The sequence below is a fragment of the Apis florea genome, unplaced genomic scaffold (genome assembly GCF_048593485.1).
Source record: "Apis florea isolate Af1SG1 unplaced genomic scaffold, ASM4859348v1 contig_3068_pilon, whole genome shotgun sequence".
Taxonomy (NCBI): domain Eukaryota; kingdom Metazoa; phylum Arthropoda; class Insecta; order Hymenoptera; family Apidae; genus Apis; species Apis florea.
The window spans coordinates 1968157-1995951 of NW_028256700.1; the positions used below are offsets into that span (position 1 = coordinate 1968157).

The 27795-nt window shown below is 31.1% G+C and overlaps 1 protein-coding gene across 4 annotated transcripts; it reads right to left on the bottom strand.

Annotated features, from left to right (window-relative positions):
• Window positions 1-1843: 1843 nt before the first annotated feature.
• On the bottom strand, window positions 1844-27755 carry Frl (formin-like protein). Of its 4 annotated transcripts, none has more exons than XM_086908228.1 (17): window positions 27220-27755; window positions 12998-13081; window positions 10747-10833; window positions 10050-10129; window positions 9666-9805; window positions 9386-9564; window positions 9133-9209; window positions 8720-9035; window positions 8182-8298; window positions 7852-8092; window positions 7491-7765; window positions 7051-7318; window positions 6831-6958; window positions 6287-6731; window positions 5914-6188; window positions 5665-5778; window positions 1844-2968 (listed from the first exon to the last, which is right to left on the bottom strand). In XM_086908228.1, the coding sequence occupies exons 1-17, from the start codon at window positions 27436-27438 to the stop codon at window positions 2756-2758; spliced, it is 3258 nt and encodes a 1085-aa protein (XP_086764354.1). In that variant the 5' UTR covers window positions 27439-27755; the 3' UTR covers window positions 1844-2755. The 4 variants fall into 4 exon arrangements, with proteins under 4 accessions (XP_086764354.1, XP_086764353.1, XP_086764352.1 ...); XM_086908227.1 differs by having other exon boundaries at window positions 7491-7762; window positions 10050-10156; window positions 27220-27577; XM_086908226.1 differs by having other exon boundaries at window positions 10050-10156; window positions 27220-27577.
• Between the last annotated feature and the right edge of the window lie 40 nt (window positions 27756-27795).

Here is a 27795-nt window from a genome sequence, read left to right on the forward strand (position 1 = left end):
TTTTTACTTTATAATGAACGACAATGGAACTGTTTTATTGTTATTGATAATTATTTGTATATTAAAATTTTATTTGTATTTTTTGTACATGATCTAAAGAATGTAGATATATTGTGCCTTTTGTATATTGTATATTTGTATATAAACATATTTTACATAAAATATTGTAATAATGTAGTCTATTAATATAAACAATAAATAAAACTTCAGAGAGTGTTTATTTTATTTAATAAATTTTTCACACCTCGTTATTTCTTTTGACATTGTTTAAATTATTTTAATATTTTAGTATTAATAAAATTATATTGTTTTTTACAAATAAAAATTTTATGTAGTATTAATTAAGCAAAATGGCACATAAATATGAAAAAAAATTGTATCTATATATACATATATGCGTATTTATATAATACATTGGTATATTTATTTGTAATATAAATTTTATACAAAGTAAAGCACAATGCACATACCTATTTCGTATAACTTACTTAATAAAATGCACAGTATTTACATTTTTGCAAAAAAATATATAAGATAAATTTTTCTTATTGCAAATGTTTGAAATTTTGCAGTTCAGTGTAATAAATGATACATTACGATATTTATAACACATAAATGTTACACTTATTTAAACATCACATTGGAAATTTACCTATTAATTATATTTTTTATAACTATTATATTTAAATTACATTTCTTTATAACTATTAGCATACTTCATATATTACAGTAATATTTACATATATTTTTCATTGATAATGTATAATATCAAAAACGTACAAAAGTGAAAATATAATTATATATTTTTCAAAAAACTTGAGATATGTAATCACCCAAACGAAGGGGCATAGAAAATTTCTATATAATTTTTACCAAAATTTTGTATCAAATACATCGAAATATCAATTCGAAAAATAAATTACATAACTAGTTAGTTTTATATCTATTTTGCTTTTGTATTGCATGGCAATAATACAAAGTGAAAAATCGCTTTTACAGTCGAATCAACTATAACGCATTATTAATTTTATTGTAATCAAGAATTTACATTAATATTATAATGATATACATATAATAATCATAGTAGATATTTAATACTCTAATTTTTTGAAATTTTATATTGAATTAATAAATATATTATATATATTTTTTATTAACTAAATGTTCAATTTATATTTTTAATTATTTTTTTATACGTCATGAATATTAAATTATATATGCGTTATAGTAAAAACGATTGTATTAAACGATACTAAATATTTATTTGTAATATTGAGCGCATTTTGGGATTTTGGCGGAATGTAACAAGTTGTTTTACTTGTAGATATTATGCATAATAGAATAAAATATTTTCTCAGAATATATATATATATATATACATATATATATATATATATATATATATATATATATATATATATATAAACCATTGTGCGCGCTTGCTACTTATGTTTTTAATGATCAAAAAATTGACCATCAGACTTTAAGAAAAATATATTGTAATATTTATATTTAAAAAATTTCTAAATGTATTATTTTCATAATTATCTCAAAATAGTTGTTGTTATTCTTGAAAACTTAATTAAAATTTTTTGGATCTTTACATCCATGGAATGTTATAGTTTAATTGGAAACTGTACCTTGCCAAAAATCTTAAAAAATATTCAAAAGTATACTTAAATTTTTTATATGAATTTATATTGACATTATTACTATTATTGAATCTATATCATTTTTTATCTTCTTATTTTCTTAAAAACTTTTTCAAATAAACAGCTAACATATATGAATTAAATTGGAATTATAAATATTTCAAATGCATATAACAATCAACAATAATTAATTAAATGGAAACAATTTTTTTTAATTAGTTAAAAATAGTATTTATAAAAAAACAATGAAAAAATAATCATACAATTTGTGCACACAAACGCATTTCTTTACTATAATATTCTTTAGTAAACGTATCTCATAGTTACATTTACTAAATTTGTACAACACAAAGAATACGTATTCAACAAACAGAAGAATATTAATGTATTGCTACTGTTTGTTAATAATGTGAAAATAATTGATATTTTAAATTTAATTTTGGTTTGGATCTTGATATTATATCTTGAATTTATAGCACCGTATAAATGACTTATATGTAAAAATTTAATCCAATTCAATATTTGTTTTAAATTATCATCATTTATCTACATTTCTATCGTGCTACAGTAATATCCTGTTAATATCAATTTTATCATAATGTCTTCTAATTGTTCCTAGAAATCCAAGAAAATTTTATAAATACATATTTAAGAAAAACAAAGATATCGCTACTTAAAACAAACAGGCGATAAATCATTTCAGTAAAAAATCAATAATTTTTTTTTTTCAATATTGACAGGATATTATTGTATATCTATTATTTATAAATTTGGCTCAATACGACTCTTTCATTTTTAGTAATTTATAATAATTTATCACATGAAATTTCAATTTTTGAATATTTTAAATAATTTTTTAAATATTGTGATATATGAACATTTTTTCGAACGTTCAAGTCACATTATGTTTTAACTTTAGTGTATAAAGTTATAAATATTGAATTAAAATAAACAAAAAATGTTTCTTTCTGAAAGAGTTTTACGAATATTGCGTATATTAACGCGAAAATGCAGTAAAATTTATTTCTTCAAAAAAAAAAAATAAATAAATAAACAAAACTGCTTTTCCTTTTAAAATAAAAAACACTGAGTAGAAACATAATTTAGAGTTCTAGTTCTTCGGCAGTGCGAGAAAGTCTATGATTATCAATACGTCTGCGTTGACTGCGTCTAACTGCATCTGCTCGTCGGTATGGTTCCGATCTAAGCCCAAGAAGAATATCTTCTAGAGCACCATTATAAACTTCATCCTGCTGCAGCAATTTCTTCTCTTGAACCAGTCTTGTTTTATTTTTCAATTCATTTATCACAGCGTCCTATTGTCAAATTAGCAATTATTCATTAGATTTGTTGATCAATAATATATTTCACTAAAAGATAAAGATGAATTATCTTATGTTTAAAACATTTATATATTAAATCTCCTTTTTCTGTTATTATCCAATATTTTTATTATGTCTTAAATAATTTTATACCTGAAAATCTTTGTTCAATAATATTATAATTCAAAAAACATATTATATATATTTAATTTAAAATTTATTCTTATGTTATTTATATATTTTATGTTGTATGATTTTTTCACTAATGTAATTTTATATATTCAAATATTATAAATTATTATTCATATTATTCCTTTAAAATGTATTTTAATAATACAAAGATATACATACAATTTCCATTAAAATATTTAAAAAGATATTTGTTATATGTATAATTTTTTATGTAAAAAATTGTATAATTAAATATTTAAATTTTAAATCTGTAACTGAGTATAAAATAGATTAGAATAATTAGAAAAAAATTATAGTTCTTAATTCTCTCTTTAAAAATTTTAAATTGCTGAAATGAAAAATTTTTTAAATTAATAAACATTTCACAATTATGATTGATATTTAAATTTTTTCTACAAATATTAAAATTTAATGTTTTGTTACATCATTAATTTGTATATTTAATCCGAAACTCTCTTAGCAGTAGCATAGGAAAGTGATAACAGAGGATTTCTCTCTCAAGCAACATCAATGCAAGCTAGAATACATGCCAATGCATTTTTTAATTTTTTGTTAATGATATGAATCGAGTAAACGTACCACGAGATTTGAAAGACAGTTCTTTAACAATATAATGATATAAAAAAATAAGAGTTAATTATAATTTTATATTGTTCATTTAATTATAATTTTAATTGTTTTATATAAAATTTGTATTTAATAATATTAATGAAAATAATATTAGTAATTTAAATAAAATAATGATAAAAAAATAGAAATTAAATTAAATATAACTTTTAATAGATAAAAATAAAAAAGGAAAATTAAAATAAAGCGGATAAGAAGATTTTTAATTATTTAATTAAAAAACATAAAAAACTGTTCTCAAATTGTGGTTTTATGATGTTTCAATATGTGTATTTCGAATGAAAAGCTAAACTTACATGTGTGTTGTTTAACAATAAGCAATTGGTGTTTGTGCAAATGCGATAGATTAAAGTATGTCATTAGAAGGAAGTGAGTAAGGAGAGAGACTTACATGTTGTGAATTGTTTCTATATTGTTACGTTCTGAGCTCCAGTTCATTAAGATGCCGATGTAACAGACTCTTGTTTGTGTTACAGCAAAATTTCGGTGACTTTAAATCCAAATAAATATGTAACAAATAAGAAAAATAGACTTTCGTGAGATACCTTAATAGATATCATGTCTGTTCTTAAAACGGAAAAATATGCTAAAAGAGCACTCTCGAAATAATTAAAATTATTATGCTCATCTGATAATCCCTGAAAAATATCATGCTATTTCACAACATGCAGCAAAAAGAAATGGCTTGTAAATTCATTTTCGCTCGAGCATTATAATTTACAAAAATTTTCAAAAAATAATCTTTTTTTCTTAATTGATACATAATAAAATTGAATAGTATCTCCATACAAAATTTATTTTGAAATTTGTTGTTTGTTTAACTTAGAATATTACTTTGAAAGATCTAACAATAAGACAAATGAATATTGAAAAGTATTGTATTGTGATAGTGGGTGATTTTAGATTAAATTGTATTGGATTGAATGAAAAAAATGAAATTTTAAATACGTATAAAGTGTCATAAGTAAGTTTCTTTTAGAATATGAATAATCATGCCTACTTATTAAAAATATTAATATGAAGAATAAAGAAGCAATTAGAAAGCAAAAGCATTAAAAATCTTATGAAATTAATTATGAAACATTGCACACATATTCCGTTTGAATAAGAAGCTTTTAACAAAAAAACAAATATAAAAAAAGACTTTCAATAACATCGTAAATTTTACGATTTTAACATTATATTAGAATTTGAAAAGAAAATATTTATTTGTAAATAAGTAATTTGTAAGTAAAAATTTATTTAATACTTTCTCTTTCTCTATCTTTCATATATAAAATATTTTTCAATTAATAAAACAATATTATTTTTTTTTAAATAAAATATATTAATATTAGTATGTATATACACATGCGTGTTTAATATTCATTTATAAAAAATATTAATAATTAAAGATGAAAATAATTAAATCTTGCAATATTGATGTTGAGAGAGAGAGAGAGAGAGAGAGAGAGAGAGAGAGAGAGAGAGAGAGAGAGAGAGAGAGAGAGAGAGAGAGAGAGAGAGAGAGAGAGAGAGAGAGAGAGAGAATTTAATTGAAGATATAAATATTTATTTAATTTGTAAAACTTTATATATATAACTATTATAATTTTTAATCTTTTTTAGAATTTTATTTAAAAAAAAAAAATAAGCCAAAATTTAACTTATAAATTTAAATAATATAAAATAAAATTTTAAGAAGATAATATGAAGCATTCATATTTATATGTATATAATATTTTATATTTTTTATAATTTAAAAAAAAAATAAATAGATTATAAGCTGTCAAGTATATAACGTGCAACATGATAAGGAATACAACTTTCTGTGGTATATATTTTGAAATAAATAATAGAAAAAATAACAATAGATAATTAATAAAATGTACCTGTTGCTTTTTTTGATTTAATTTGTTACGTTTAATAACATCTTCTGAGGCGTTTAAAGCTTCTGCAGCAGCAGCTTCTAATCGACGACGCTGTTCATTTTCTTGATCCGCAGCCTGTAAAAAATATTTTACTTATTATTTTAATATTTATTTTGCTGTTTTTTTTATTAAATATTCTACTGTTCTATTTTCTATAACTTTTTAATTAAGAATAAGAACTTTTTTTTATAAATCTATATATAACAATACCTTAAATGCCCTTGCGAATCTAACAAGGAGAGAGAAGAATGTATTAGCATCAGCTTGTCTAGGACTTTCTCCAAAAAATTCAACGCATTCACGGAATGCTTCACCGGCAGCACGAGCATCAGATTTTAAACGACGCAATTTTTCTTCGGAATTATTTAAGAAATCTCGCAAGACAGTGTTATGTTTTTCTTTACCACGAAGTTCGAATTCTTTTCTTACAAGATCCATTCCTTTTTCTAATTCGTGTACATCGGTAGTTATATTTTCCAATGAAACTAAAAGAATAAAATAAAGAAAATATTTAGAAATATAATATGAAAATGTTATACAACAAAAAATTATTTAAATTAATTAAAATATTAATGTCGCATACCGGTCGCAGCTTTATCAATGTACATAAGTTCCGATTCGAAATTAATTAATTCTGGAAACTTGACTCGTATTGTTGCTACAATATAATGTAAAAGGCACATTCTCTTGTCCGTTGATTTCGTATCGAGTAATGTGTCTAAACTTTGAAGTTTAAACCCGTACGCTGGGCCTCGTTTGCTACTATTTAAATAATTTCCAAAAGCAAGAATAATTTCTAATACTGCTCTTAGTTTCTTTGAACTTTTAACTGAACTTGAAGCAGATATCACAGCATGTATTTGTGGTGTAATAAGATGTAAATTGTCAAAAAAGTTTCCAATATAATTCATAATAGATAATTTCGTTGATATCCTTTCTACTTTACCGAGTTGCATCAAAAACTTATCTTCTTCAGTTAGAAGATTAACATTTTTCTTTTCTATAATATATTCCCTGTATGCTTTTATCTGTAATACGATAAATTTTTATTTTATTATAATTATCAATATTTCTATATATTATTTTTTATAAATAGAATAAACAAAAAGTTGTAGAATAAATCATACTTCTTGATCTGTAGGCACCATACGTTGTAATAATTCTACGTTTTCCAATGAAAGTACTTTTAAATCCAAAGCATTTACTGCCATAATAACTTTTTCTACTGGCATTTCCATTTTTCTTCGCGATATAGCTAAAAATATGTAAAAATAAAAATACATTTTTATTTTGTTTAAAATCTTTAAAAATTTTTAAAATTTAATTTGAAATTTTCATTACACATACCGATATTTCGCAATCTGGTATGTTCTAAAAGCGATACATTTTCTGGTTTCTTAAATCTTTTACTAGGAAAACTTTGAAGACCATCGATTTCATTATTGCCATTAGCAACATGACTTCCCATTCCAATTTTAAATCTTTCTTCGAAATCGGAAAAATCTATATAATTGTGTAGTCGATCATCATCCAGTTCATTAAAAATAGTACCTCGTACTTGATTAGGTTTCAATGCAATCCAATTAAGCGTGGGAAGTTTATATTTTGTTTGAACCTGCAATTTAAGAATCAATTTAAGAATATTAGCGAGCAAAAGATTTTTTTTATTCAAATATTGCTTTATTGATATAAAATATGTACATTTAATAAAGTTTAATTATGCAATAAATGTATATTAAAAATTTTTATATAAAAAAGAAAGAAAGAAAGAAAGAAAGAAAACATACCTTTCGTTTAATAGTCATTGCTCCATCTGGTGCTTGCATCATTCCAGCAGGTGGTGGAGGTATAGGCGCAGGTGGCGGTAATTTTTGATCTCCGGGAGAAAGAGGTGCCATAGGAGGTGGTGGTGGACACGGAGGAGGAGGTGGTGGAGGTGGTGCTGGAGCGGATGGTGGAGATTCTTCTAATGTCGGAGACGGAGTCGAATTAAGCGTAGAGCATGTAACATTATCTGAATTACTGACAGGACTCGTAGCACATCCATTCCGAAGATTGGCTGCTTAAATTTCAAAATAAAGTACATTACGTTAGATGGTAAAAATTTTTTGTTAAGCTATTTAAGATACAGAAAAATCTTTGACATACTTGATGAACCCTTCGTGAGGGTTCCAGTAAGTGTTTCCAATTCGATTATTTTGTTCTCTAAAACGCTTTGTCTTCGAGCAGAATCTTGTTTTTGCCTTTTCAAAGCTGTCAATTCTTCTTCGGCCAATCGACGAGCTTCTATAGCATCAGCGTATTCTACTTTTAACGCACCTAATTCAGTCTCTAATTCCGCTAATTTTGCAAGCGATTCTCTTTCTAATTCTGTCATCCTATCATGTGCCTATTTTTGAAACGTTCAACAAATAATTGTTTGTGTAAAAAAAAAAAAATAATACAAAAAATAGATAGAAATTTTTAAATTTAACTAACATGACCAAGCTCATCTTCTAATTCAGCTACTTTTTCTAACGCAGCAGTCTTGGTTTCACTGTCTTCCATTAAGGCAGCTACATCAAATACATTATCTAGATACGCAGAGATTTGAACCTGGAAAAAAATTAAAATAACATGTTGAATATTGCTTTAGAGATTAGAGTAAGCAAAAAAATGATATCATCAAAATATCATCAAAATGTAAAAATATCAACTACATCGAATACAATTTTTCATTAAAAAATATTTAAAATTCTATGTATTACACGAAAATGAAAATATAAAGAAAATTGTAATTATAAATATAAGAATAAAACTTTTACAAATATAAACACGGATAAAATGATTTTAATATATGTATATATTTAGATAAAACTTTATCTTTATTTATATATCTTTATCTCTTTTTTGCAAAGCAAATTTGAAACTTTCTACCAAAAGTTTTTTTATAAATAAAAGTTTCGTATACGAGGCCTCGATCGAAGTTTAAATTTAACACGACAATATTTAAAATATTAAAAAAAAATCTACCAACCTGCAAATCCTCGCTCTCGGTATGCCTCAGTTTCTCAAGATACTCGTCCAAACCAAGTTTGGTAAATTCATATTGCAAATGAACCCTGAAATTCATATCTTCTACCGAATGAACAACGATATTCACGAATTGCATACAGGCAACCATGAATTCTATGTGGAAACTATCATATTGGGTGAAGTATGCCATAAGCGTAGTAAATCGTCGTCTCTCCGAGCAAACTTCCTTGAAGTTGTCGAACGCGGAGAGAATAATTTCATGACCACCCTTTACCAAACAGATAGCAGCAAGAAGTTCCAAAACTAGAGCTTTTGTTCTGAAAACAAAATTTCAGTTTTTTCCAATTTTACAACGAAATTTAATTAATACTATTTATATATTAAATTGGGGGAGGGGCGAAAAAATATTTTTACCTCAAACTCTTGTGCATCAAACTGAGCGCGATGCAGTTGATTGCTTCACGATGCTGAATGACCATGTTGAAACCATACTGTAAAATATTCATTACAAATCTGAGATCTGATTCAAACTTAATACGTGCTTATACGTGCTTCTTTTTTAGCAAAAATTTTCAACAAGATATTTTACAATTATAAACTTAAAATATTTGCGTTATTTAGGTAAAAAAAAAAAAAAGTTTGCACGATCGAACGTAATTTTTTGTACCTTGTTATTCATGATAGCACGCATGCATAATATGCAAACGTGAATGTCATCTTTCGCTTCGCCCATGTTCAATCGTGCCACGTGTCGAGATCTTCTTTTAACGCCGGGACTATCTTTAAGTTCGTGGAGCGGCGGTCTAAGACAACCGTTATTTAAGGGCGAAGTATCCCCGGAACCAACTGAAAAATATCGTCCATTGTTTACGTTTACCAATTTAACCTCTTTCAGGATGTCGTTACAATAAAGACAAACGATGATGGCGTGCATGTGAAACTCTTACCGGTTTGTAATTTTTCTTCAGAACTCGCATGAGATTCCAAGAGACGTTGTTCGTGCCTCATCATGAGCAGTCTGAAGCTGAGGTAGTCTATAAGGGCGTCTAAACCCTGGTTTTCTTCGTCTAGGAACTCCCTCACCCATCTAAACCAATCAAATTAGAGTATTTATAACTATTTATTATTGTTAAGCCACTGAAAAATTATTTTTACACCTTCTAGAAAGAACTTTTATTTCAATCCAATCTTGGTCAATACATTTTTTATCGCAATATTGTTGCTTCACTTTAACGATACTCTAATAATAATAAATAATTTTGTTTCATAATGAACAAAATTAACTTGCAATATAAAATATAATACGTGCATGTAATGTTAAGATAGCTTACTCTATATGATTCGTGCGCAAGGAAATTTCCAAATCCCGTAATACTTGAGTCGACGTTGACTCTCCAACCATTTTCCTCTTCTGGAAGAATGCGAGAAAACGATACGACTGTATAATCATTAGTATCCGTCGTTCAAGTTTTTTTGGACGCGAAAAACGAACAAAAAATAAACGATCTTTTTGTACACGAAAACTAAACGTGTGTCAGACGAATACGTATACCAAGTACGTATACATCAGGATGGCAAATATTATAATTCACGAAGAGATAATGTCAATGTGCAATAGGAAAGCCTTCAATATTACTATCTCTCAATTGATAAAAAATCCAATTAGCACAATTTTTATCATCACTTTGCAATCACTTATTCGATTGGAACAAATTACAGTTCATTTAAAAAAATGAACAAATAGATTACGATCAAATCGATCGATTAAATTTATATTAAAGATATTAATCACTTGTAACATCCTAATGTATAGTACAAGCTGATCAAATTAAGAGAATCACCACTTCTTTACTTTTATACAATGATCGATTAAATTTTTTTGAAATTGAATTCCAAAATGTGATTCTCCCGTTGTTTAACATCCCGAAATAGGTTAGGTTATATTTTAATTCGCGCCGCAACATAAAAAGGACGAAAACACGAAAAAAAAATATATAACACAAGAAAAATAAATAAAATGGAACATACTCGATGGCTTCGCGAAGCTTTTGGATCCAGATAGGTACGTAATTTTGCTAAATAATGGGATGGTGGATCCTTAGCTTGCACTCTTTCCTGAAAATATCATTTATGCGTTATTCAAATTTCGTGACAATTTCGTAAAACTTTTTTTACAATCGCTTCATTCCATTCTATCTAATCGCGACATTATTTTTAAAAATATTCCAACATCTATCTATTGTATAAAGAACGACATAAAATTCCAAATATAAATGAGATATCAGAGTCATAATATGACAATTATTCGAATTTTTTCTTTTTATATCTCGATACTCGTTTCGACTTATTCGATTCTATTTTCGAGAAAGTTTAGCATTTTTGGAATTTGATTCGAGGCGTTGTATTTTCAAAAATGCATCGGTCGAAGAGAAGTTTACAGACTGTTGTTAAGTATCAGGAGACGAGCGCGCACGTGTGTACATCGAACGCCGATGAAACGAGGGATGCTGTACACTTTTTTGCAGCCCGCTTTCTTGTATCGTATAATAGCACGGCTTGCATTACATCCGTGTCGTGTTACCCACATGCCCTACAGGCCCGTTAAAAAATTGAGACGGGCCATCGATGACCCCGAACAGCCAACTCTGTCGCCCTAAAAGAATATTTCATCAAACAGATTCTATGCAACATCTTATCACATATCGTATCACATAATGCTCTACTCGTTTTCTCTGCTTAATTTTTCTTTATTTTTTTCTTTTTTTTTTCCCCCCCAAGATAAAGATAACTGATACAATGTTCGTTCAATGCCAATGTTTCATCAGGATAGATAAATTTAATGCTCGAACTACTTATATGTCATTATTTATTTATCTATCACCACTCAATAATTCATCGAAACGTGTACAAGTTGGCCTTGCTTTATTTAACGCTGCAGGAAAAATTGTCATTCAATTCTTTCTTACTTACAAAAACGAAAGAAAGAAACGGAAATAAATAGCAGAGTGGGAAAAGTGGGAAATGATTATATCTGAAAATTGATTTGAATTTAAAGGGTGTTTTAACCTCGTCTCGTGCACCTCTTCGATCCAGACGAGTCGTGAAATCCATTTTGTGTTTTCTACTGTGCTCTAGCAGAGCTCACGATGAGAAAAGGGAGTAATTTCCACTCGAGACGAGTTCCACCCTACTCTGCTAACTGCTTGCCTCTTCTCGGTTTAACGAGGCAAGTAGTCAACCTAAACCGCAAAAACCTTCCCTCAACTCTTTACAGAAATCCTTTGTAACTTTTTTTTTCCCCTCCCCGCTTTTTTTCGAAACCAATGTATTCCTTAAAATTTCGTTACACGTTGCTCCTTTCGCGTAACGAAACATTTTTGCAACAATTTTTGTTAAACGCTTTTTAAATTTTGTTATTGATTAAAATATCTTGAGAATAAATTTACCAAGTGTTCAACTTGCCTATCATAATCCACGCCCTTCTCTGGATCAGAAGAGGTGTCTCGTTCGACGACACTTTTGCCCACCCTCGATTAAACTCGAGATTAAACCCACTTAAGCATAGCCTCACAGAGAAGAGACGTACAAGCAACAAGATTACATACACACGCCTGCCCGACGATACGTCGCGTATTCGCTTATTAAACATGTCTGCTCTCCTCTCTGTATATATAGAGAATCGTAAAACGAGTTACTTAATTTTTACAAAAATTTAAACATTTGTATATAATTTGGTATCGAGATATCAGAAAAAATAAATTTCGAGACGAACAATTTTCCAATTATCTTTTCATAATATTTATTCCCAATAATTATTTATCAGAATCGAAGGAATCCCGTTTTCGATACTTGATTTTTCTATTTTTAAAATATCCGTCTAATAATTGAACGAAGAAGAAGAAATAAATAAAAGGAAAGAAGATCGTGGGACAATACACGAAGCAAGGGTCGTGGACCCGCATTCATTGGCCAATGTGGAATTAAACGAGTACGAAGCGGGCAAAGATCTCGGAGCGCGTTGATTAACAATAAGTTCGTCAACTTAAAGATTGATTACGTCATTTCTCATAACGGCAGCAGCGTGACGATATCAGTTTCGCCAACGGCATTTATCGTGAATTCGACAATTCAAAAATTCGATACACTTGTCGAGCGTATTCGTAAACGACATAAAATGTACAGATAGAAAATATTTCTTTCTTGTAACAATGTAATGAAATTTTAACAAAATCGATGCCCGATTCAATCGTAAACTGATTCATTCATCCTTGTTACTCACTTGATCGCATATGATGTCCCATTTTTTCTCGTTGTCGTACTGCTTTAAAAGCTTCGCTTTGTCCGGAGGCAAATCCATCGAAGCCTAAAACAGAAGAAGAAAAAAAAAAAAAACGAAATTTCAATGTTTCACTTCAACGGCCGATACTCAAAGAGTTGTGGCTTTCCATCTTTTCTTTTTTTCTTTATGTCACGCAAAGAAAAAAAAAAAAAAAAGAAAAAACGAAATCACAACGACTCAATAATTCATGCGAAGAAATAATTTACTTCGGTTACGCAACGTTGAAAACAATGAAAACTATCTATACAATTATCTGGTCAGAATTATTATATATGCTTGTTAGCATAAAAGTATGACTTATACGATGCAAATTTTTTTTTTTTTACGTTGAAAATATAATTCAAGTTACGTAAGCTACCTTGAAATAATTTTCAGATAAGAATTAAATGGTACGTAATTATTAAGACATTTCGTTTCTACGTTGTATTTTTATGGATGACGACAATTCCAACGATATTATTTTAACTATAAAAGAAAAAAAAAAAATGTTTTATCTCACATTTTAATTAAGTAAATTTATTCGAAAACATACTATACATATATCTCATATAACATTATCGATTAATCAACTTATTCAAATGTTCCCTAAGATTTTAATTAAGAATCATACCAGCTAAACGTTCAAACATTTATATACAGTCTCCCCTTATGTTTGAATTGCTCTCGTTAAGGTAATGAAGTTGCCTAATTATTAGGGAAAAGAAGGGAGAAACCAACTAAGACAACATCGAGTATCCTTTCAAATTACACGAATATAAAACGACGGTGAAATCTCTACGAAATTTTTAAATTTTATCCTCAATACGAAAAGATAAAAATGAATAAAGAAACGTTTGAATTAATATTAGGATATACGCGTATAAAAACGTGTAAGTATGTAAGTTATATACGTACACTATATACAGTAAGCGTAAAGCGTACGTCATCGTGGCTAGCGACGAACATAGTCGGCGAATAATTATCGAAGAGCGGATGCGGAAGCCACGAGTGCATGACATCACTATTCGCGATACATATACGTTGCATATATGGTGGTTCTTCAACGTTAGATCGTGCGATAACGCGTTCCAGGCCACGAATTGCCATAAATCGTGTAAGGCTAGCGTAAGTACGCGATCGTCATCTTTCTTGCGAGCAAACTAGATACAATAGTATAATCTTATTTCCGATTGTTCACGATCAATTTAAAATATACAACGCGTAACAAATGACTAACAAATTTTTGTTTTCTATATGAATTGATAGAAAATGTAGAATTCACGAATAAACGGAAGAAAATTGTGACGATGAGACGCGAGTGAAAATATATCGCGTTTCGCAACAGACGTTTTATTCGATACGGAATAGGGAAAAGCTATAATTTCCCGCGGCCAAGACGATATTTGTACAGTTATGGTTGTTGCTCATTTGGAGCAACTCTACTTTCGATTCGGTTTCCGGAACCGTTGCTTTATTCCGCGTTAAAAAAAGAAAAAAAAAAAAACTTTTACCCGCTCGTTTGCCCGTGTTTCCCTCTAAAAACAGTTTATTCCTATCTATTTATTTTTTTTACGCGGAAAAGATTTTTTATCGCTTTATTCTCTTCGGCGAATATGTATTTTCGCTCGAGAAATAATATTTTTCTTCCCATAAAAAAAAAAAAAAAAAAAGAAAATAATTTCCAAGATTTATTTTTAGAAAAGAAACGAACCATTACATATAATATTCAATTACCTTAGAAGGATAAATTTTAATTTCGTATTTAATAAAATACCAGAGGCAAAATAACCAGTCCCAGTCCCAGTGTTCCTGGTATTACACGCAATGCTGCGTCGGAATAATGAAGCGCGTGTTTTCAGGCCAAGGGTCACCGGAAATGGAGATTAGAAAGGGTTGATTTTTTTTACTCGAAAAATAGTATTCCAACCTTGCTCGCAGCATCGCAGCATCAAATTGTTTCGATCAACTCAATTTTCTTCTTCTTCTTCTTTTTCTTTGTATCCGTTTATTCTATCTTTTTCTTAATAAACAAACAATATTTTTCACGCGAGATTTAACAGAGCACGATAAAATGTAAATAATTCAATTGAAACAACAAGTATTTGAACAAGTATTATTTATACATACAACTTGAATCCTATCATCACGGTGGAGCAATATATTCGGAGAGTAAGACGGTGATCGAGAAACGAAAGAACAATCGAAAATCGAGGGAATGGTTGGAAACGTTGCACGAGTTAGCGTCGACATCGATGGGTCGAGGATAGATGCCGCGATCGATTAAGGTCGAGAGCGTAAAAAAGGATTCGATCAATCGCGGAAAGTCCCCTTGAAAAGACTCATACGATTACTCGGGGTTCCATGTTTCTCTCTCGTCGGTTGTTCCCATCCAACAATCGATACCAGCTAGGAGCGTAGAGAGGGTTTCAGTCTCCCTTTCGTGAACTTTATATATATTCCAGCATGTGCAAATGCAACATCGCGATTTCGAATCGGTTAGAGCACTTGGACCAATTATAGAAACTCCGTAGAGTTTCTAAGCGGACGGCCCACTCTCTACTTCTCGTCTCGATTCTACCCTCCCTTCGTCTTTCTTTTCTCCTCCGCCAATCGAAGCGATAACGCGCGATCGTAAATATTTTTAAACGATCTAGACGATCAATGGCGCCTAATTATCGACACGTTTCCTCTCCTTCTTATCGAAACGTGTTATATTATATATTTATTTCGTTTTTTTTTTTTTCTAAACACGACGTTTCCAAGCGAAATGAAATTTGAACGACGCGTAAGAAAAATAATTGAATTGATTCGAGGTAATGAACGAGTAAAATAAAAATTTATTTTGTTTCTTCTGGAATGGAACGAGGATTCGATTAATTCAACGAAAAAAATTTTATTTTTAAGAGGTACGAACGTTTCTTCGAAAAATGTTTCTGCATTTCTTTGATTTCCAAAGAAATATCGGGCGATAATTTCGTCTGAAAGGAAAAATTCATTTTTTTTTAGAAATCGTGATAAATTTATCACGATTTATTTATTTTATTTTAAATTTCTTTAAAATGATTTCAGGAATACATTTTTTTTTTTTTAACAAATCGGACGAAATCTTAAATCTTCGTTCTTATCTTTATATTTAATCGCGATATAAATATATATATATATATATATATATATATATATATATTTAATATTAATGATTTATCTCTGTTTCGATGTAGATAAAATGTTTCATATCAAATATCTGTTTTAATATGTACAGTGTGAATCATTAATATCGAATAGTATAAATCTATTTGATCAAATAGTTAGATAGCATAATATTCGAATTATAATCCGCTAATAATTCCGAGTTATTCTTACATTATATATCCATTATAACATTGTTATAATGTTATAAATTTGCGTTGGCGCGACTGTTCCGACCGAGCTTTGCGGACAATGCACACACGTTTAACTATACGCGCGAATTATAAGACACTTTCGCGCTCGTGTCAGATTTCCTTGTTACCAACAAGATGACGTAAAAAATCCCACACGTTCATGAATCTATTCTTCTGCATTTTCATAGTACACCTTATATCTTTTATAAACTTTATATTTTTCTCGTTCAAATTACGTTAAAATTAGAACGTTATATCAACACGAACATTGTTAATTTATTTATACATGATTATTAAACGATATTACAAAATTAAGGAAATTAATGATGCTATCGTTAAATACAATATTAAAATCGATCGGAATATTAATAAAATCGTGTTTATATTTTCTTTATTCTCCGTTTCTTTTTAATCGTTTCAAATTTATACATTTCCTGTGAACGGTAAACGATAAAATATATATAATATAAACAAAAGAAAGACAAAAATAAAACAATTTAATTTATTTAAGTAAAACAAAATGAAAAAAAAAAAAAAAAAAAAAAGATAATTTACGCGTATATTCATTTTCGTCACTTTCACCCGACTCTCTCTTATTTCAACGTATAGATATATAGCTATCAACTTCTCTCACTGCGTAAATCAACATTACAAAATTGAAAGTGGAAACAAGAACATTTTGAATGTATTTTCGTTCAACACTTTTCATCGATTACGTTATTATTACCAATTGAAGTAAATTATAACGAATTCATCCCGCTATATCATATTTCTTGTTGGAAAATAAATAAAAATCGATATTTTATACGGATACGATTATACTTACGATACGATAATTTTCGACGCAACATTAAAATTATGACTCGTATTACGGTATAACGAAATCGCATGAACGGTATTAGTTACTATACGAAACGTGATCCGTATTGGCAACTAACGGAGGAAAACTAAGAATGAAATAATTCCACGACAAATTATTCTTGGAAGTTGGATCACTATTAAGGAAATGCCGCTTCCGTACATTCCGGATGCACGTTTTCACCAAGAATAGAAATGTTCCTTTCATCCTTCGTCGATGGTCCTTCCGGAACAATACCAAATATTCTCCGCACGAAAATTTTAACAATCTTTAGCGTCCTTTCAATTCTCTATTATCCACGATAATTGTTATAAATTTGTATACAACGGTACAAAGATAAACGTCGTAAAACGTAGATATTTTATAAAATAAAAACGTTAACTATAATTAATTTTAAATAATACGCGAGAGAAAAGTTTCGTTTTGACATGGATCAAATAATGTTGATAAAATAATCAATCGACGCGAGGTTATGAATCCAACGAACGTCCATTTTAAAATGTTCCACCAACGGGTGAACAGACATACCAATACAACGAAACTTTCCAAATGAAATTTATATTTTGAACGAAAATATATTATATAAATTTGCGAATCTAATTTTCAAAGAAAAAGTTTTTTCAATAAAAATAATAATAATCCAGTAGAACGCGCTCGAACGTATATACGAAATTATTAGAAAATTTTCGCGAAGCGATACTTGACGCGAACTGACATCTGATTCCTAGGATCAGATAAGATTCTCACGAGGCAGAAAGATTGGAGAAAGTTGGTTGGCAGCCATGCTAAAGCAAGCCGGATTGCAATCCGACGATCAACAACAATAAATATATATGTATTAGAATAAATAGGGCAATGTTTATACGAGTATATACGAGTTGGGTAATGTAAAACGAAAAGTCGTTACGTTAGAGGTAACCACGCAACTTAATTAACTCTTTTAAGGCGGGAATGTTAATTCAGAGGGCGGTAACGATCTTAACTTTTGACGAGTACGCGTGTATGATATTTTTGCAAACGGTGAGAGATTTAAAATGAATTTCGTTCGACAAAATTAATAATACGAATAATTCGAATAATAAATACGTATTTAGAATAGAGATTAATAATTACAAATAGCAATATTTAATGAGAGAGAGAGAGAGAGAGAGAGAGAGAGAGAGAAAATGGATTATATATTTCAATGTAAAAGCGTGCAAAATATTAAAGTAAAATTAAACGAGAGAGCATTGTCTAAAATTAAGCGATAACGTCACATGCGGTCGTGCCGAAGGCATATACTCAATGACATCATCTTGCGAATTTACGCGTGATTACGTGTTTCTTTTCTTCTTATTCGCTGTTAACCCTTCTTACTTCATCCGCTCTTCTCTCTCTCTCTCTCTCTCTCTCTCTCTCTCTCTCTCTCTCTCTCTCTCTCTCTCTCTCATTTTCTTCGTCACTTTTATTTTTATTTCCATTTATCAGCTAATATTTTCCCCTGTAATCAATGAAATAAAACTTCAATTTTACAACGATTAACGCGATAATAATTGATTAATCGTAATAAAATAAAATAAAAAAAGATATTAAAAATTATATATATATGCAAATATATTATTTATTACATCGTTTGAGAAATGCTCGTTCATTTATTAATTTTAATCATCTTTCCGATCAAATTTTTCGTCCCTTTTATCGATACAACAATGTTAATGTTAATTCGATCAATGAAATTAATTCCTGTTTTTCTCATTTAAACGAAACGTATAAAACTTTATATTTATACGGTGCGCGTACAAGTGTGCGCGCGTTGCGTTAAAAGCATAAAAGTACGCGATGATAGCCGACTTTCACGGGACTAATGATCCGGTCAGATGCGATAATTAGAGACTTAACGCGTGTTAACCGACCATTGCAGAAACACTCAGCTGAGTCATTGCAACTTAGTACGAAAGACGTGCCAACAGATTTGTCAATTCGCGCTTATTCTCGATCGATTTCGCGGTAAAAATAAATGTCTATTCTTTTCTCCGCTAAATTTAAACCAAAGAAAAAAAAAAAATGCGAAAAACCACTTGTCCTCCTGTATTTTTTTATGATAATTTGAAACAGGTCCCGGAAACGCGAGAAGATTGACGAGTATAAAATGGACGGATTTTGAACATCGCCTGTTGGAATCGCTGAACTTGAAAGAGAGTCGAAAGTTAGGGGAGGTTATGGCCCTTGACGACGACGACCGATAGATAGAAGGGAAGGAACATGGAAACGCATATGCGCAGCCGAACATGGCCAGACAAGGGTGAAACGAGGGTAAAAGAAGGGTGCATAGACTGTGTGGAGCCTCGTTACTAGGGATGCACCCTTGGATACAAAACATTGCCTTCGTTCTGGTCCATGAGCCGTGAAAATGATTCAATCTTTTTCTAACCAAAATATACCATATTATTATACCATTTTCTTTTTCTTTTCCCCTTAAATTTACCTTCGTCATGTTTATTCTCGATCCTCGTACATCTTGAATTTTCTCTCCAGCCCAACAACATCATCCAACGACACTCGATTCGAAAGAAAAGTAATAAAGGAAAAGAAAAGTTGTATTTAAAAACGAAAGGGCAATAACGCGGCCCATAAAAAGCGACGCGTAACGCCACGCGGCGAACGAGGAAAATACATAGGACGCGTGTATTAGTAGTCATAATTTATAGGTCTAGAACCAGTTTCGAGCACGCGGAGAATCGATAAAGGGATAACGTTTCAATGATTATGAAGCGTTTTGTTGAACTCTCGTGGATACGTTAGAGAGTTAATCGATTATTCTCTTATTATTTTGTCGAAATGTAACGTGAAAAAGGATCGCGCGAATACATTCTTTGAACGCAAAACTAGCGAACGGAACGATAAATATATACGTGAGACAATACGCGATAGTAGGATTGCGTCGCGCACACCAGTTAGCGACACACCTAGGATTCTCTGTTGTGGCAGTCATCCAACTACCAACCCGACACCCTCACCCACCGCGTTTACCGTTGAATAAACCTATATATATACATATATACGTGTATGTACACATCGTACGTATATGGCTGGATGAAGAAGCTAGAGAAAGATGGAAAACGACGATAAAGGGAAGGGTGGAGGAGACGAAGGGAAAAAGTGAAAGGGGACTTCGAACGAGGAAAAAAGGGAGACGGCAAGCAGGAGAGGCTTTATGTAGAAAAGATGAGCCTACTGACAGTTCGGCAAACGAGTAAATTACGAAGGAAACGCTTCGTTGGAGGAAAAATAAAGGAACAGGTTGAAAAAGATTGCTTGTATAATTACGTGTACAAGGATGTATATGTTGTACATCTCATTCGATTTCGATGATTTTTAAACATGTCGTAAAAATCAACATTTCGAGTAACTTTTTCTCACGCGAGTGTACAAGATAAACAATTTATTGCTCGGCTTCGGTTTTCGAGATATTCGCGAAAGAACATTGTTGTTACTTATTACGTAGAATATTTGTGTCCGTGGCAGTGGTGGTAGTGTGCCAGTAGTAGGTAAGCATGTGATCGCTACTTATCTTTTGTTAATATAAACACATTATGGCAGACAGATAACTAATACGGGTGTAACGGGTGAATCGTTCGAAAAGTTATTTCCTCGCGAATCGTAATAGGCTCGCAATATCTCAACCCCAATCGATATCGAGCTTGGGCATTTCGCAGAAATCATGATGCAGTATCGTTCTTGCTACGAAAGTTCATTATTATTACTTCGATGAATTATTACGTATTATACGAATCTAATATATATATATAGATTAATATTAACCAATATAATATATACGTAGAAATATTTCTAACTTCATTTTCCTCTTTTTCTTTACGTAATATCTTACATTATATTATCGAGTTATTTGTAACATTTATTTGAGTAATGAATGCCATCATCGCTATCGCTATACACGATGAATCATAGAAGATTCAAGAGAGAAATAATCGAACGAATTGGATGCAAAAATATATTAGAACCTATTACCTACGCGCGAAACACGTGCATCTTTCGATTATACGTTACGATTTTCTTCTATCTTCTTCTGTTTCCATATATACTCTTCTCTATTTGATTTTTTTTTTTCTTACTTTCAATAAATAATTTTTTAAACTATCAAATTGTTAACGCAATGACATTAAAACAGTGTCAGAAAAGATAAGCGCGCTTACACGACGTTTCTAGGGTTCAAAGAGGGATTCAAAGAGCAATTGTTCTTCGTCAAGATCGCAAATGCACAGAGCACGTTTCTAGCAACGGACGATCGTCTTCCTGCGATTACCATGCACATCTGCCGTTTTGCCATATTCTTTATATCATCCCGTACCGAGCTCGCAATAATAACATCTACATGTGTTGACCAATCGACCGGGTCATCTCGATAAAATTTGTTTTCATAGTAAATATTTTCAGACATCGCTGGACGTAGAAGATTGAAAATCTTCTGTTATCTCTTCGAACAATTTAATTTATCGAGATTAATAAATATTTTCCGTTTCATCAATTTTTTTCTTTTCCTCAACTCGAACAAACTCGCTTTTCACACATTCGACAAAACGTGGAAAAGGATGGTGGAAAGGAGAAACGAAAACGTGACCCTTTTTCGAATTGATAACTGGTAAGTTCACGGTCACAAACGAGAGAGCGTTTAGGCGCCACCGAGAGCGACGTGTCTCATATACGTGCGTAGGTGCGGAGGCTTTATTTATGCTGCAGAAATAGCTCTATTCGCACGTGCACGCCATTTGGCCATGGGCCATTTCATGCTGCGTGCTACCCCGTTACTCTCTCTCCTTTGTCAACTTTGGCAACGATGCTAAATGAAGAACACCCATCACTCTTGTCCGACAATCGGTACGGGTCATCTTATGTGCAACGATACTTCGCACGTTACTTCGCATTTTCCATTTATTTTCCACTCGAGTTGTTTGTTCGAAAATCGAACGATGGACAAATAGAAGAATAAAGGAAAAAAGTGAACGGTATCGTTGGAACATCCTGTTTTCGTAGTCGGAATCACGATTCGAAGGACATTTGGTCCGCTATGCGAGACACGGTAGCGGGTGTCACGGAACAGGCGCGAACGTTTCCATTCCCGTGACTAGAGACCCCTATATAACAGTATACGTGCGCATAACGCGGCGCACGGACACGAGCGGCGCACACCGCCGACCAGCAGTCGGCTTAATTCACCCGTACAAATTGCACAAAGCTGTCTGCCGACGATTCCTGTTAAAAATACGTCGTTGCGTTTACCACAGTCTGTCGATAGGGAAAAACATCTCTACGTTGCCTTTGTATCTTCCGACATGACCCGACGAAATGTTGAAAACGTTTCTCTCTCCATTAAATACGATCCACCATTTTATCTACTATTTTAATATTCATCGCGTTTTAAACTTTATCGCCGCAAGTGAGTCACTCTTGCACTTTTTTTTTTTTTTACAATTTTTCTTACAAATCTATATATGCGCGCTATAATGATATGCTATATAATAACACTGATAACCGATAACCATTGAAGAAAACACTTGGTAAAAAAAAAAAAAAAAAAAAAAATGACGGTAAAAAGACAAAGTTGAATTTGTGGGTGATGATTCCAATTTATCGTCGAAAATGAATCCACATGAGAAGCACTGCTCCAAGACCCCTCTATATATAGAAACGCCGGTTTTATCTTTTCCTGTGGATATTTTCAGACAGACCACGGCCCTTGGACAGTATTGTTTGGCTCCAGAGAATCGTAGTAGTATCGATACTACTGCTTTTTTTCACTCTCTTCATTCGATTCTTTGGCAATCACGTTTAAAGCGTGATTAGAAGCGTATTACAAGATTATCGATACCAAAGACGAACCAGAACCGCATCATCGCATCTCACGAAATAGCATCAAATTATCTATTCGTCGTAATTAAACGAGACGTGGCTCGATAATTTTCTCGTATAATTTTATTCTCTTTTATATCTTTGGTTTAAATTTAATAAATCGCCACGTTTAACCTTCAATCTTACGTTTCTACAAGTTTTAATAAATTCGTGCTTCAACGCGAAACAAAACGTTCGAAAAATCATGGATAATCGATCGAACGAATAATCTAACTCGCTTGTCTTAAATTAATCGATCGATTTTGATGAATAACAATGCGACAAAAAGATCTCGATCGTATCTCTCGAAACATTTTTACATTTCGATCTGAACTGTGTCGGAAGGAAGAAAATATTGGGTTCGCGCAATTGTCCATTTTGTTTGGCAAAGTTCCAGACATACTGTCACAGAGAGACGTAGAAAGGAAAAGAAAAAGAGAGAGAGAGAGATATGCTGCAGTTGCGAACAGCGTAAAAGGAAGAAAAAGATGGGAAAAGAGTGGGCGTCGGTCAGCGAGGTTTCAACTTGGTTGTGCTAATGTTGAAGATTCTCGTGTTCAGAAACAACTTCTCAAGATCGTGATTCTGTTATTAAACGAGCAGGTACGACTACGTATCTTTTTTTATAATTCAATTGTCTATCGAACCATTTTTTCCACAAAGTTTTTATGCAGAATTGCGAAATACATACTTGAAATTTAAACTGATAAGTTGATAAATTATTCGAAGAATCATCTTTTCGTCGTAATATCGAGTTTATACTTTTCACTTTTTAAATTTTCAGAAATAAAAATTTCTTTCTGTCGATCGATCGAAATAGAAAATATATTTTGTTCGATTGATGCACGTAATCGCACGGATTGATTCCGTCCATTATTTTGATCATTGACAGGCATTGGATAAACACGAATAAAAATATCCCCGCGATTTGTACATTATGATACTTAAATTTCCCTTTCACTTTACAGCTGGTTCCCAACTCTAAACGTCCGATAGATCGATATTATCGAAATGACTTTGAAATATCTAACGGGAATATACACACAGTAACGTGCATTTATCGCGTTAATCTTTTAGATATTTTTATTTTCGCGTTTCGTCGCGTTTGTCCGCTCCTAGAACGAGAGAGACCTCGAATAGGCCAAAGAAAACTTTCGCATGGCCCTGGAACGATTCTCCATGAGTCAAACCGCGGTTTCTACACGATGCACGACCAACTATCGATGAGTCATGAACAAGCATCTATGATGGAACGAAATCCTACGATTATTGCGAGCAACCGTATCAAATGATCAAAAGATCGTTAACAAATCGCTAGACTGGATTAGAAATATGTTTTATGTTTTATACGAAATCAGAGTTGAAACACGTGTTATTCCGAATAAAATTATATAACGCGTTTTAAATTTATCGTCTCGTTAAAAAAATAGATTTAAAGAGAAATAACGCTATTCCAGAAATAACCTTAATTTAATTTTAATCGCAAACTTTATTCCGCACGATAATCGATGTTTTTCCGGTTGGGTGAAGGGACCACAATTACGTGTCGATTCGTTATAAATAAAGATAGAATAAAAATAAAGTAAGAAAATTTTTGTTTGAAAAAATAAAATGTAGCGTATGAATTTGCTTCTACTATTCTGAGAATTATCACAATTCGAATTAAAACAACTTATAGCAATTATTATATTTAAAAAAAAAAAATAAATAAATAATGCGAAGAAACATAAGAGGAGGAAGGGAGAGGATAATAGAGAAAAAATAATTGCAACTAAACACGTTATTAAACATATACGTACGTATCATTGGCTAACGATAATTAGACGAGTATAAGAAGATGCGTTTATAATACCAAACTCTTGGAAATTATCGATGCTAAGAAGTAAAATCTCGGAGGTTAAATGCCAAATGACGAGAAAGATAGTAAGTTGGATGATCGCGAGCCATAAAGGGGCCTCTTTGTTTATGGTATGTTCGTAGTCGTTTCGATGCACAATCGAATCTTATTTGGAGAGAGCCGCCTCTACGTAGGCGTGCATCCTTCTCATTTGTGGATCTCTCTTTCACGTCGTATAAACTCGCGCGCCTTCGTTTTAAGAAAGAAAGGAAAAGAGAAGAAAAAAATCAACAACATCGAGTAAACGTTAAATCGACGACGATTACCGATCAAAGTTTAAAATTGCGGCAATCGAATTTTTGTTAAAACAAAATTAACGAAAAATAAAATTTCGTAATATCTCGACTTGACAACAATGCAGATAAATCTTGATAGCTGAAAGAACTTATTATCACTATTGTAAGTTTACTCGAGTTCAAATATATATTATTAATTGCATAATAGCTACACATACGCATCGCTATCCGATACTGATCGCAGTTTGTTATGTTTTACCTGGAAGATATTATAGATAATCTTATATCAACATTTTATCAACAGTTTCAACATGACATCGCAAACAAACTCATTATTGCAAATTACGCGTATATATATTTTGTCAAATTTGTCGAATCTCGTGTCTTTACGAGACAAATTTCAAAACTTGTATTATCATAAACTGAATTGTTCTATCTAGATGAACCATATGATTTACAGTCGATCGAAGTAATTCGATTAATATCCTATTACTCTTAGCGTTCACGCACGTCGGCGCAAATGGAACCTGTGCAGCGTTCAAAAGATAGCTGTGCAAGCATCGTTTGTATGCACATCGATGCATATTTCTCTGAATTATCGTACACATTAGTGCATTTTAACGAAGTCACATAATAGTAGAAATAAACCTATATCGCATTTAATTTTTATAAATTAAAAAAAGCCGTGTTTTTTATATAAATAGCATAATTAATTTAAGAAAAATATATCGTAAGAAGTTAGAAATTAAAATTAAAATTAAATTCTATTTGTGTTTGCGTCGATAGAAATTTATTTTCGTCGATAGTATTTTATTTTTTATCACGGAATGATTTTTCTTGAGTAAACTTTTGAATTTAATTCACAGAATATATGGAATATACGAATTAAGAGCTCTAAGCATATTCAAGAAACCTCGAGTACAGTCAGTTACAAAAAAAAAAAAACATTTGGATATCGGAATAGATTTGATTGTTATGTCAATTACAAAAATTTAGAAGCGCAGAAAACAGATATTATTATATTAAAATATAATTTGGAAATAACAAATTTATAAAAATTATTATATTACACAGTTTATTATAAAATTGTTAGTAATTAATTTTTATGTTACGAAAATATTTAGATTTCTTTCCTATTTTGATCCAAATTGGTCATTCGTTCTATCTTTTCAATACGTTATAAACTAGAAAATTATGATATATTGGTATTTCTAAAACATATGTCCATCGATACAACGAAGATTCTTGCAATCTTTATTATTTATTTCTATTATGAATATCATCGGCTGTTTTATTCTATGACTCGAAATTGCATATTCATATTGTCGCCGATCTACTATTATGTTAAATGAAAATACATGTTTTGGATTTAAATAATATGATGAATTTGCGTTTTAATATTTAGTATTATTATGAACATTAAAACACTTATTCGTATTTCTTTCTTAATATTTGTAATAATATCACGTTTATCTTTAATGCTAAAAATCTAGAGAATCAAGTATCAATCATAATTTAAAATTACTTATCGGCATTCGTATATTTCTATATGATTCTACTTTTATATATTTTACATAAATTTGAAATACAATTAATGAATGCTTGATCATTAACATCTATTACGTTTTATTTTTTTTTTTATGAATTTCTAAAAATAAGAAAGCTATGACATTTAATAAAATATCACAATAACGGTATAAGAATTAGCTATTTTTTTTTATCCTTTATTTATATATACATACGTAATAAATAATTATTTTCGCAGTTCTATTATTTGAAAATTATATCCCAAAACAACACGATGTATTTTTATCCTTTTATCGTATTTACGATAAAATATAAAGTTATAAAAATGAAATCTATGCCGGTGTTGAAATAATTTTGTGATCGACTGTATATGTAGATATATCGAGTATTTCACTCACCAACACTTTGGTGAAGCGCCTTTCGAGTTCCACAGCGTCGGGCATTGGTTGCCTTGGCGCGCCACGGACGCTGCCACTCCGTGCGTGTGGTCCACCCAAACTTCCCATGCCAAGGCTAGGTTGATAGGATTGAAGAGGCGTGCCGCCCTTGATACCACCAATGAATACTTCACGCACACCGCCATCGCTTTCGCCGGCACGGCTCTGCACGATCCCCATTGTTTCAATCGTGGCAAATATATCCTGCGCTGTATTTGCACACGAAAATCGTGACGCACGGCAACGATGGTAGCCTGTACTGTCACACCACGAGAAACGTCAACAATGATGATCACGACAATTCATCGTCACTGGAATATAAATCACTCTTCTATCTACGACAAACGTCGATACGTGAATGACTCGAACCGGTCCGCGCCGGGTCGTGCAACAGGTATCAAGCCGTCCATTGCGGACATAAACTCTGACGAACGTGCGCGAACCAAAGCACGATCTACACTCCTCTACCTACACTAGACGAAGCATTCGCTGCATCTGTAGCAATCTCGCTACTCCCTGACCAGCATCAGCGCCATT

Excerpts from the sequence above, each read along its gene's own strand:
- Frl (XM_086908226.1), bottom strand. The coding sequence starts at position 27,438 with ATGGGGATCGTGCAGAGCCGTGCCGGCGAAAGCGATGGCGGTGTGCGT. Across the intron at positions 13,082-27,219 it reads GGCGCTTCACCAAAGTGTTG|GCTTCGATGGATTTGCCTCC; the intron begins GTGAGTGAAATA and ends CTTCTGTTTTAG. Across the intron at positions 6,959-7,050 it reads TACCAGATTGCGAAATATCG|CTATATCGCGAAGAAAAATG; the intron begins GTATGTGTAATG and ends ACATATTTTTAG.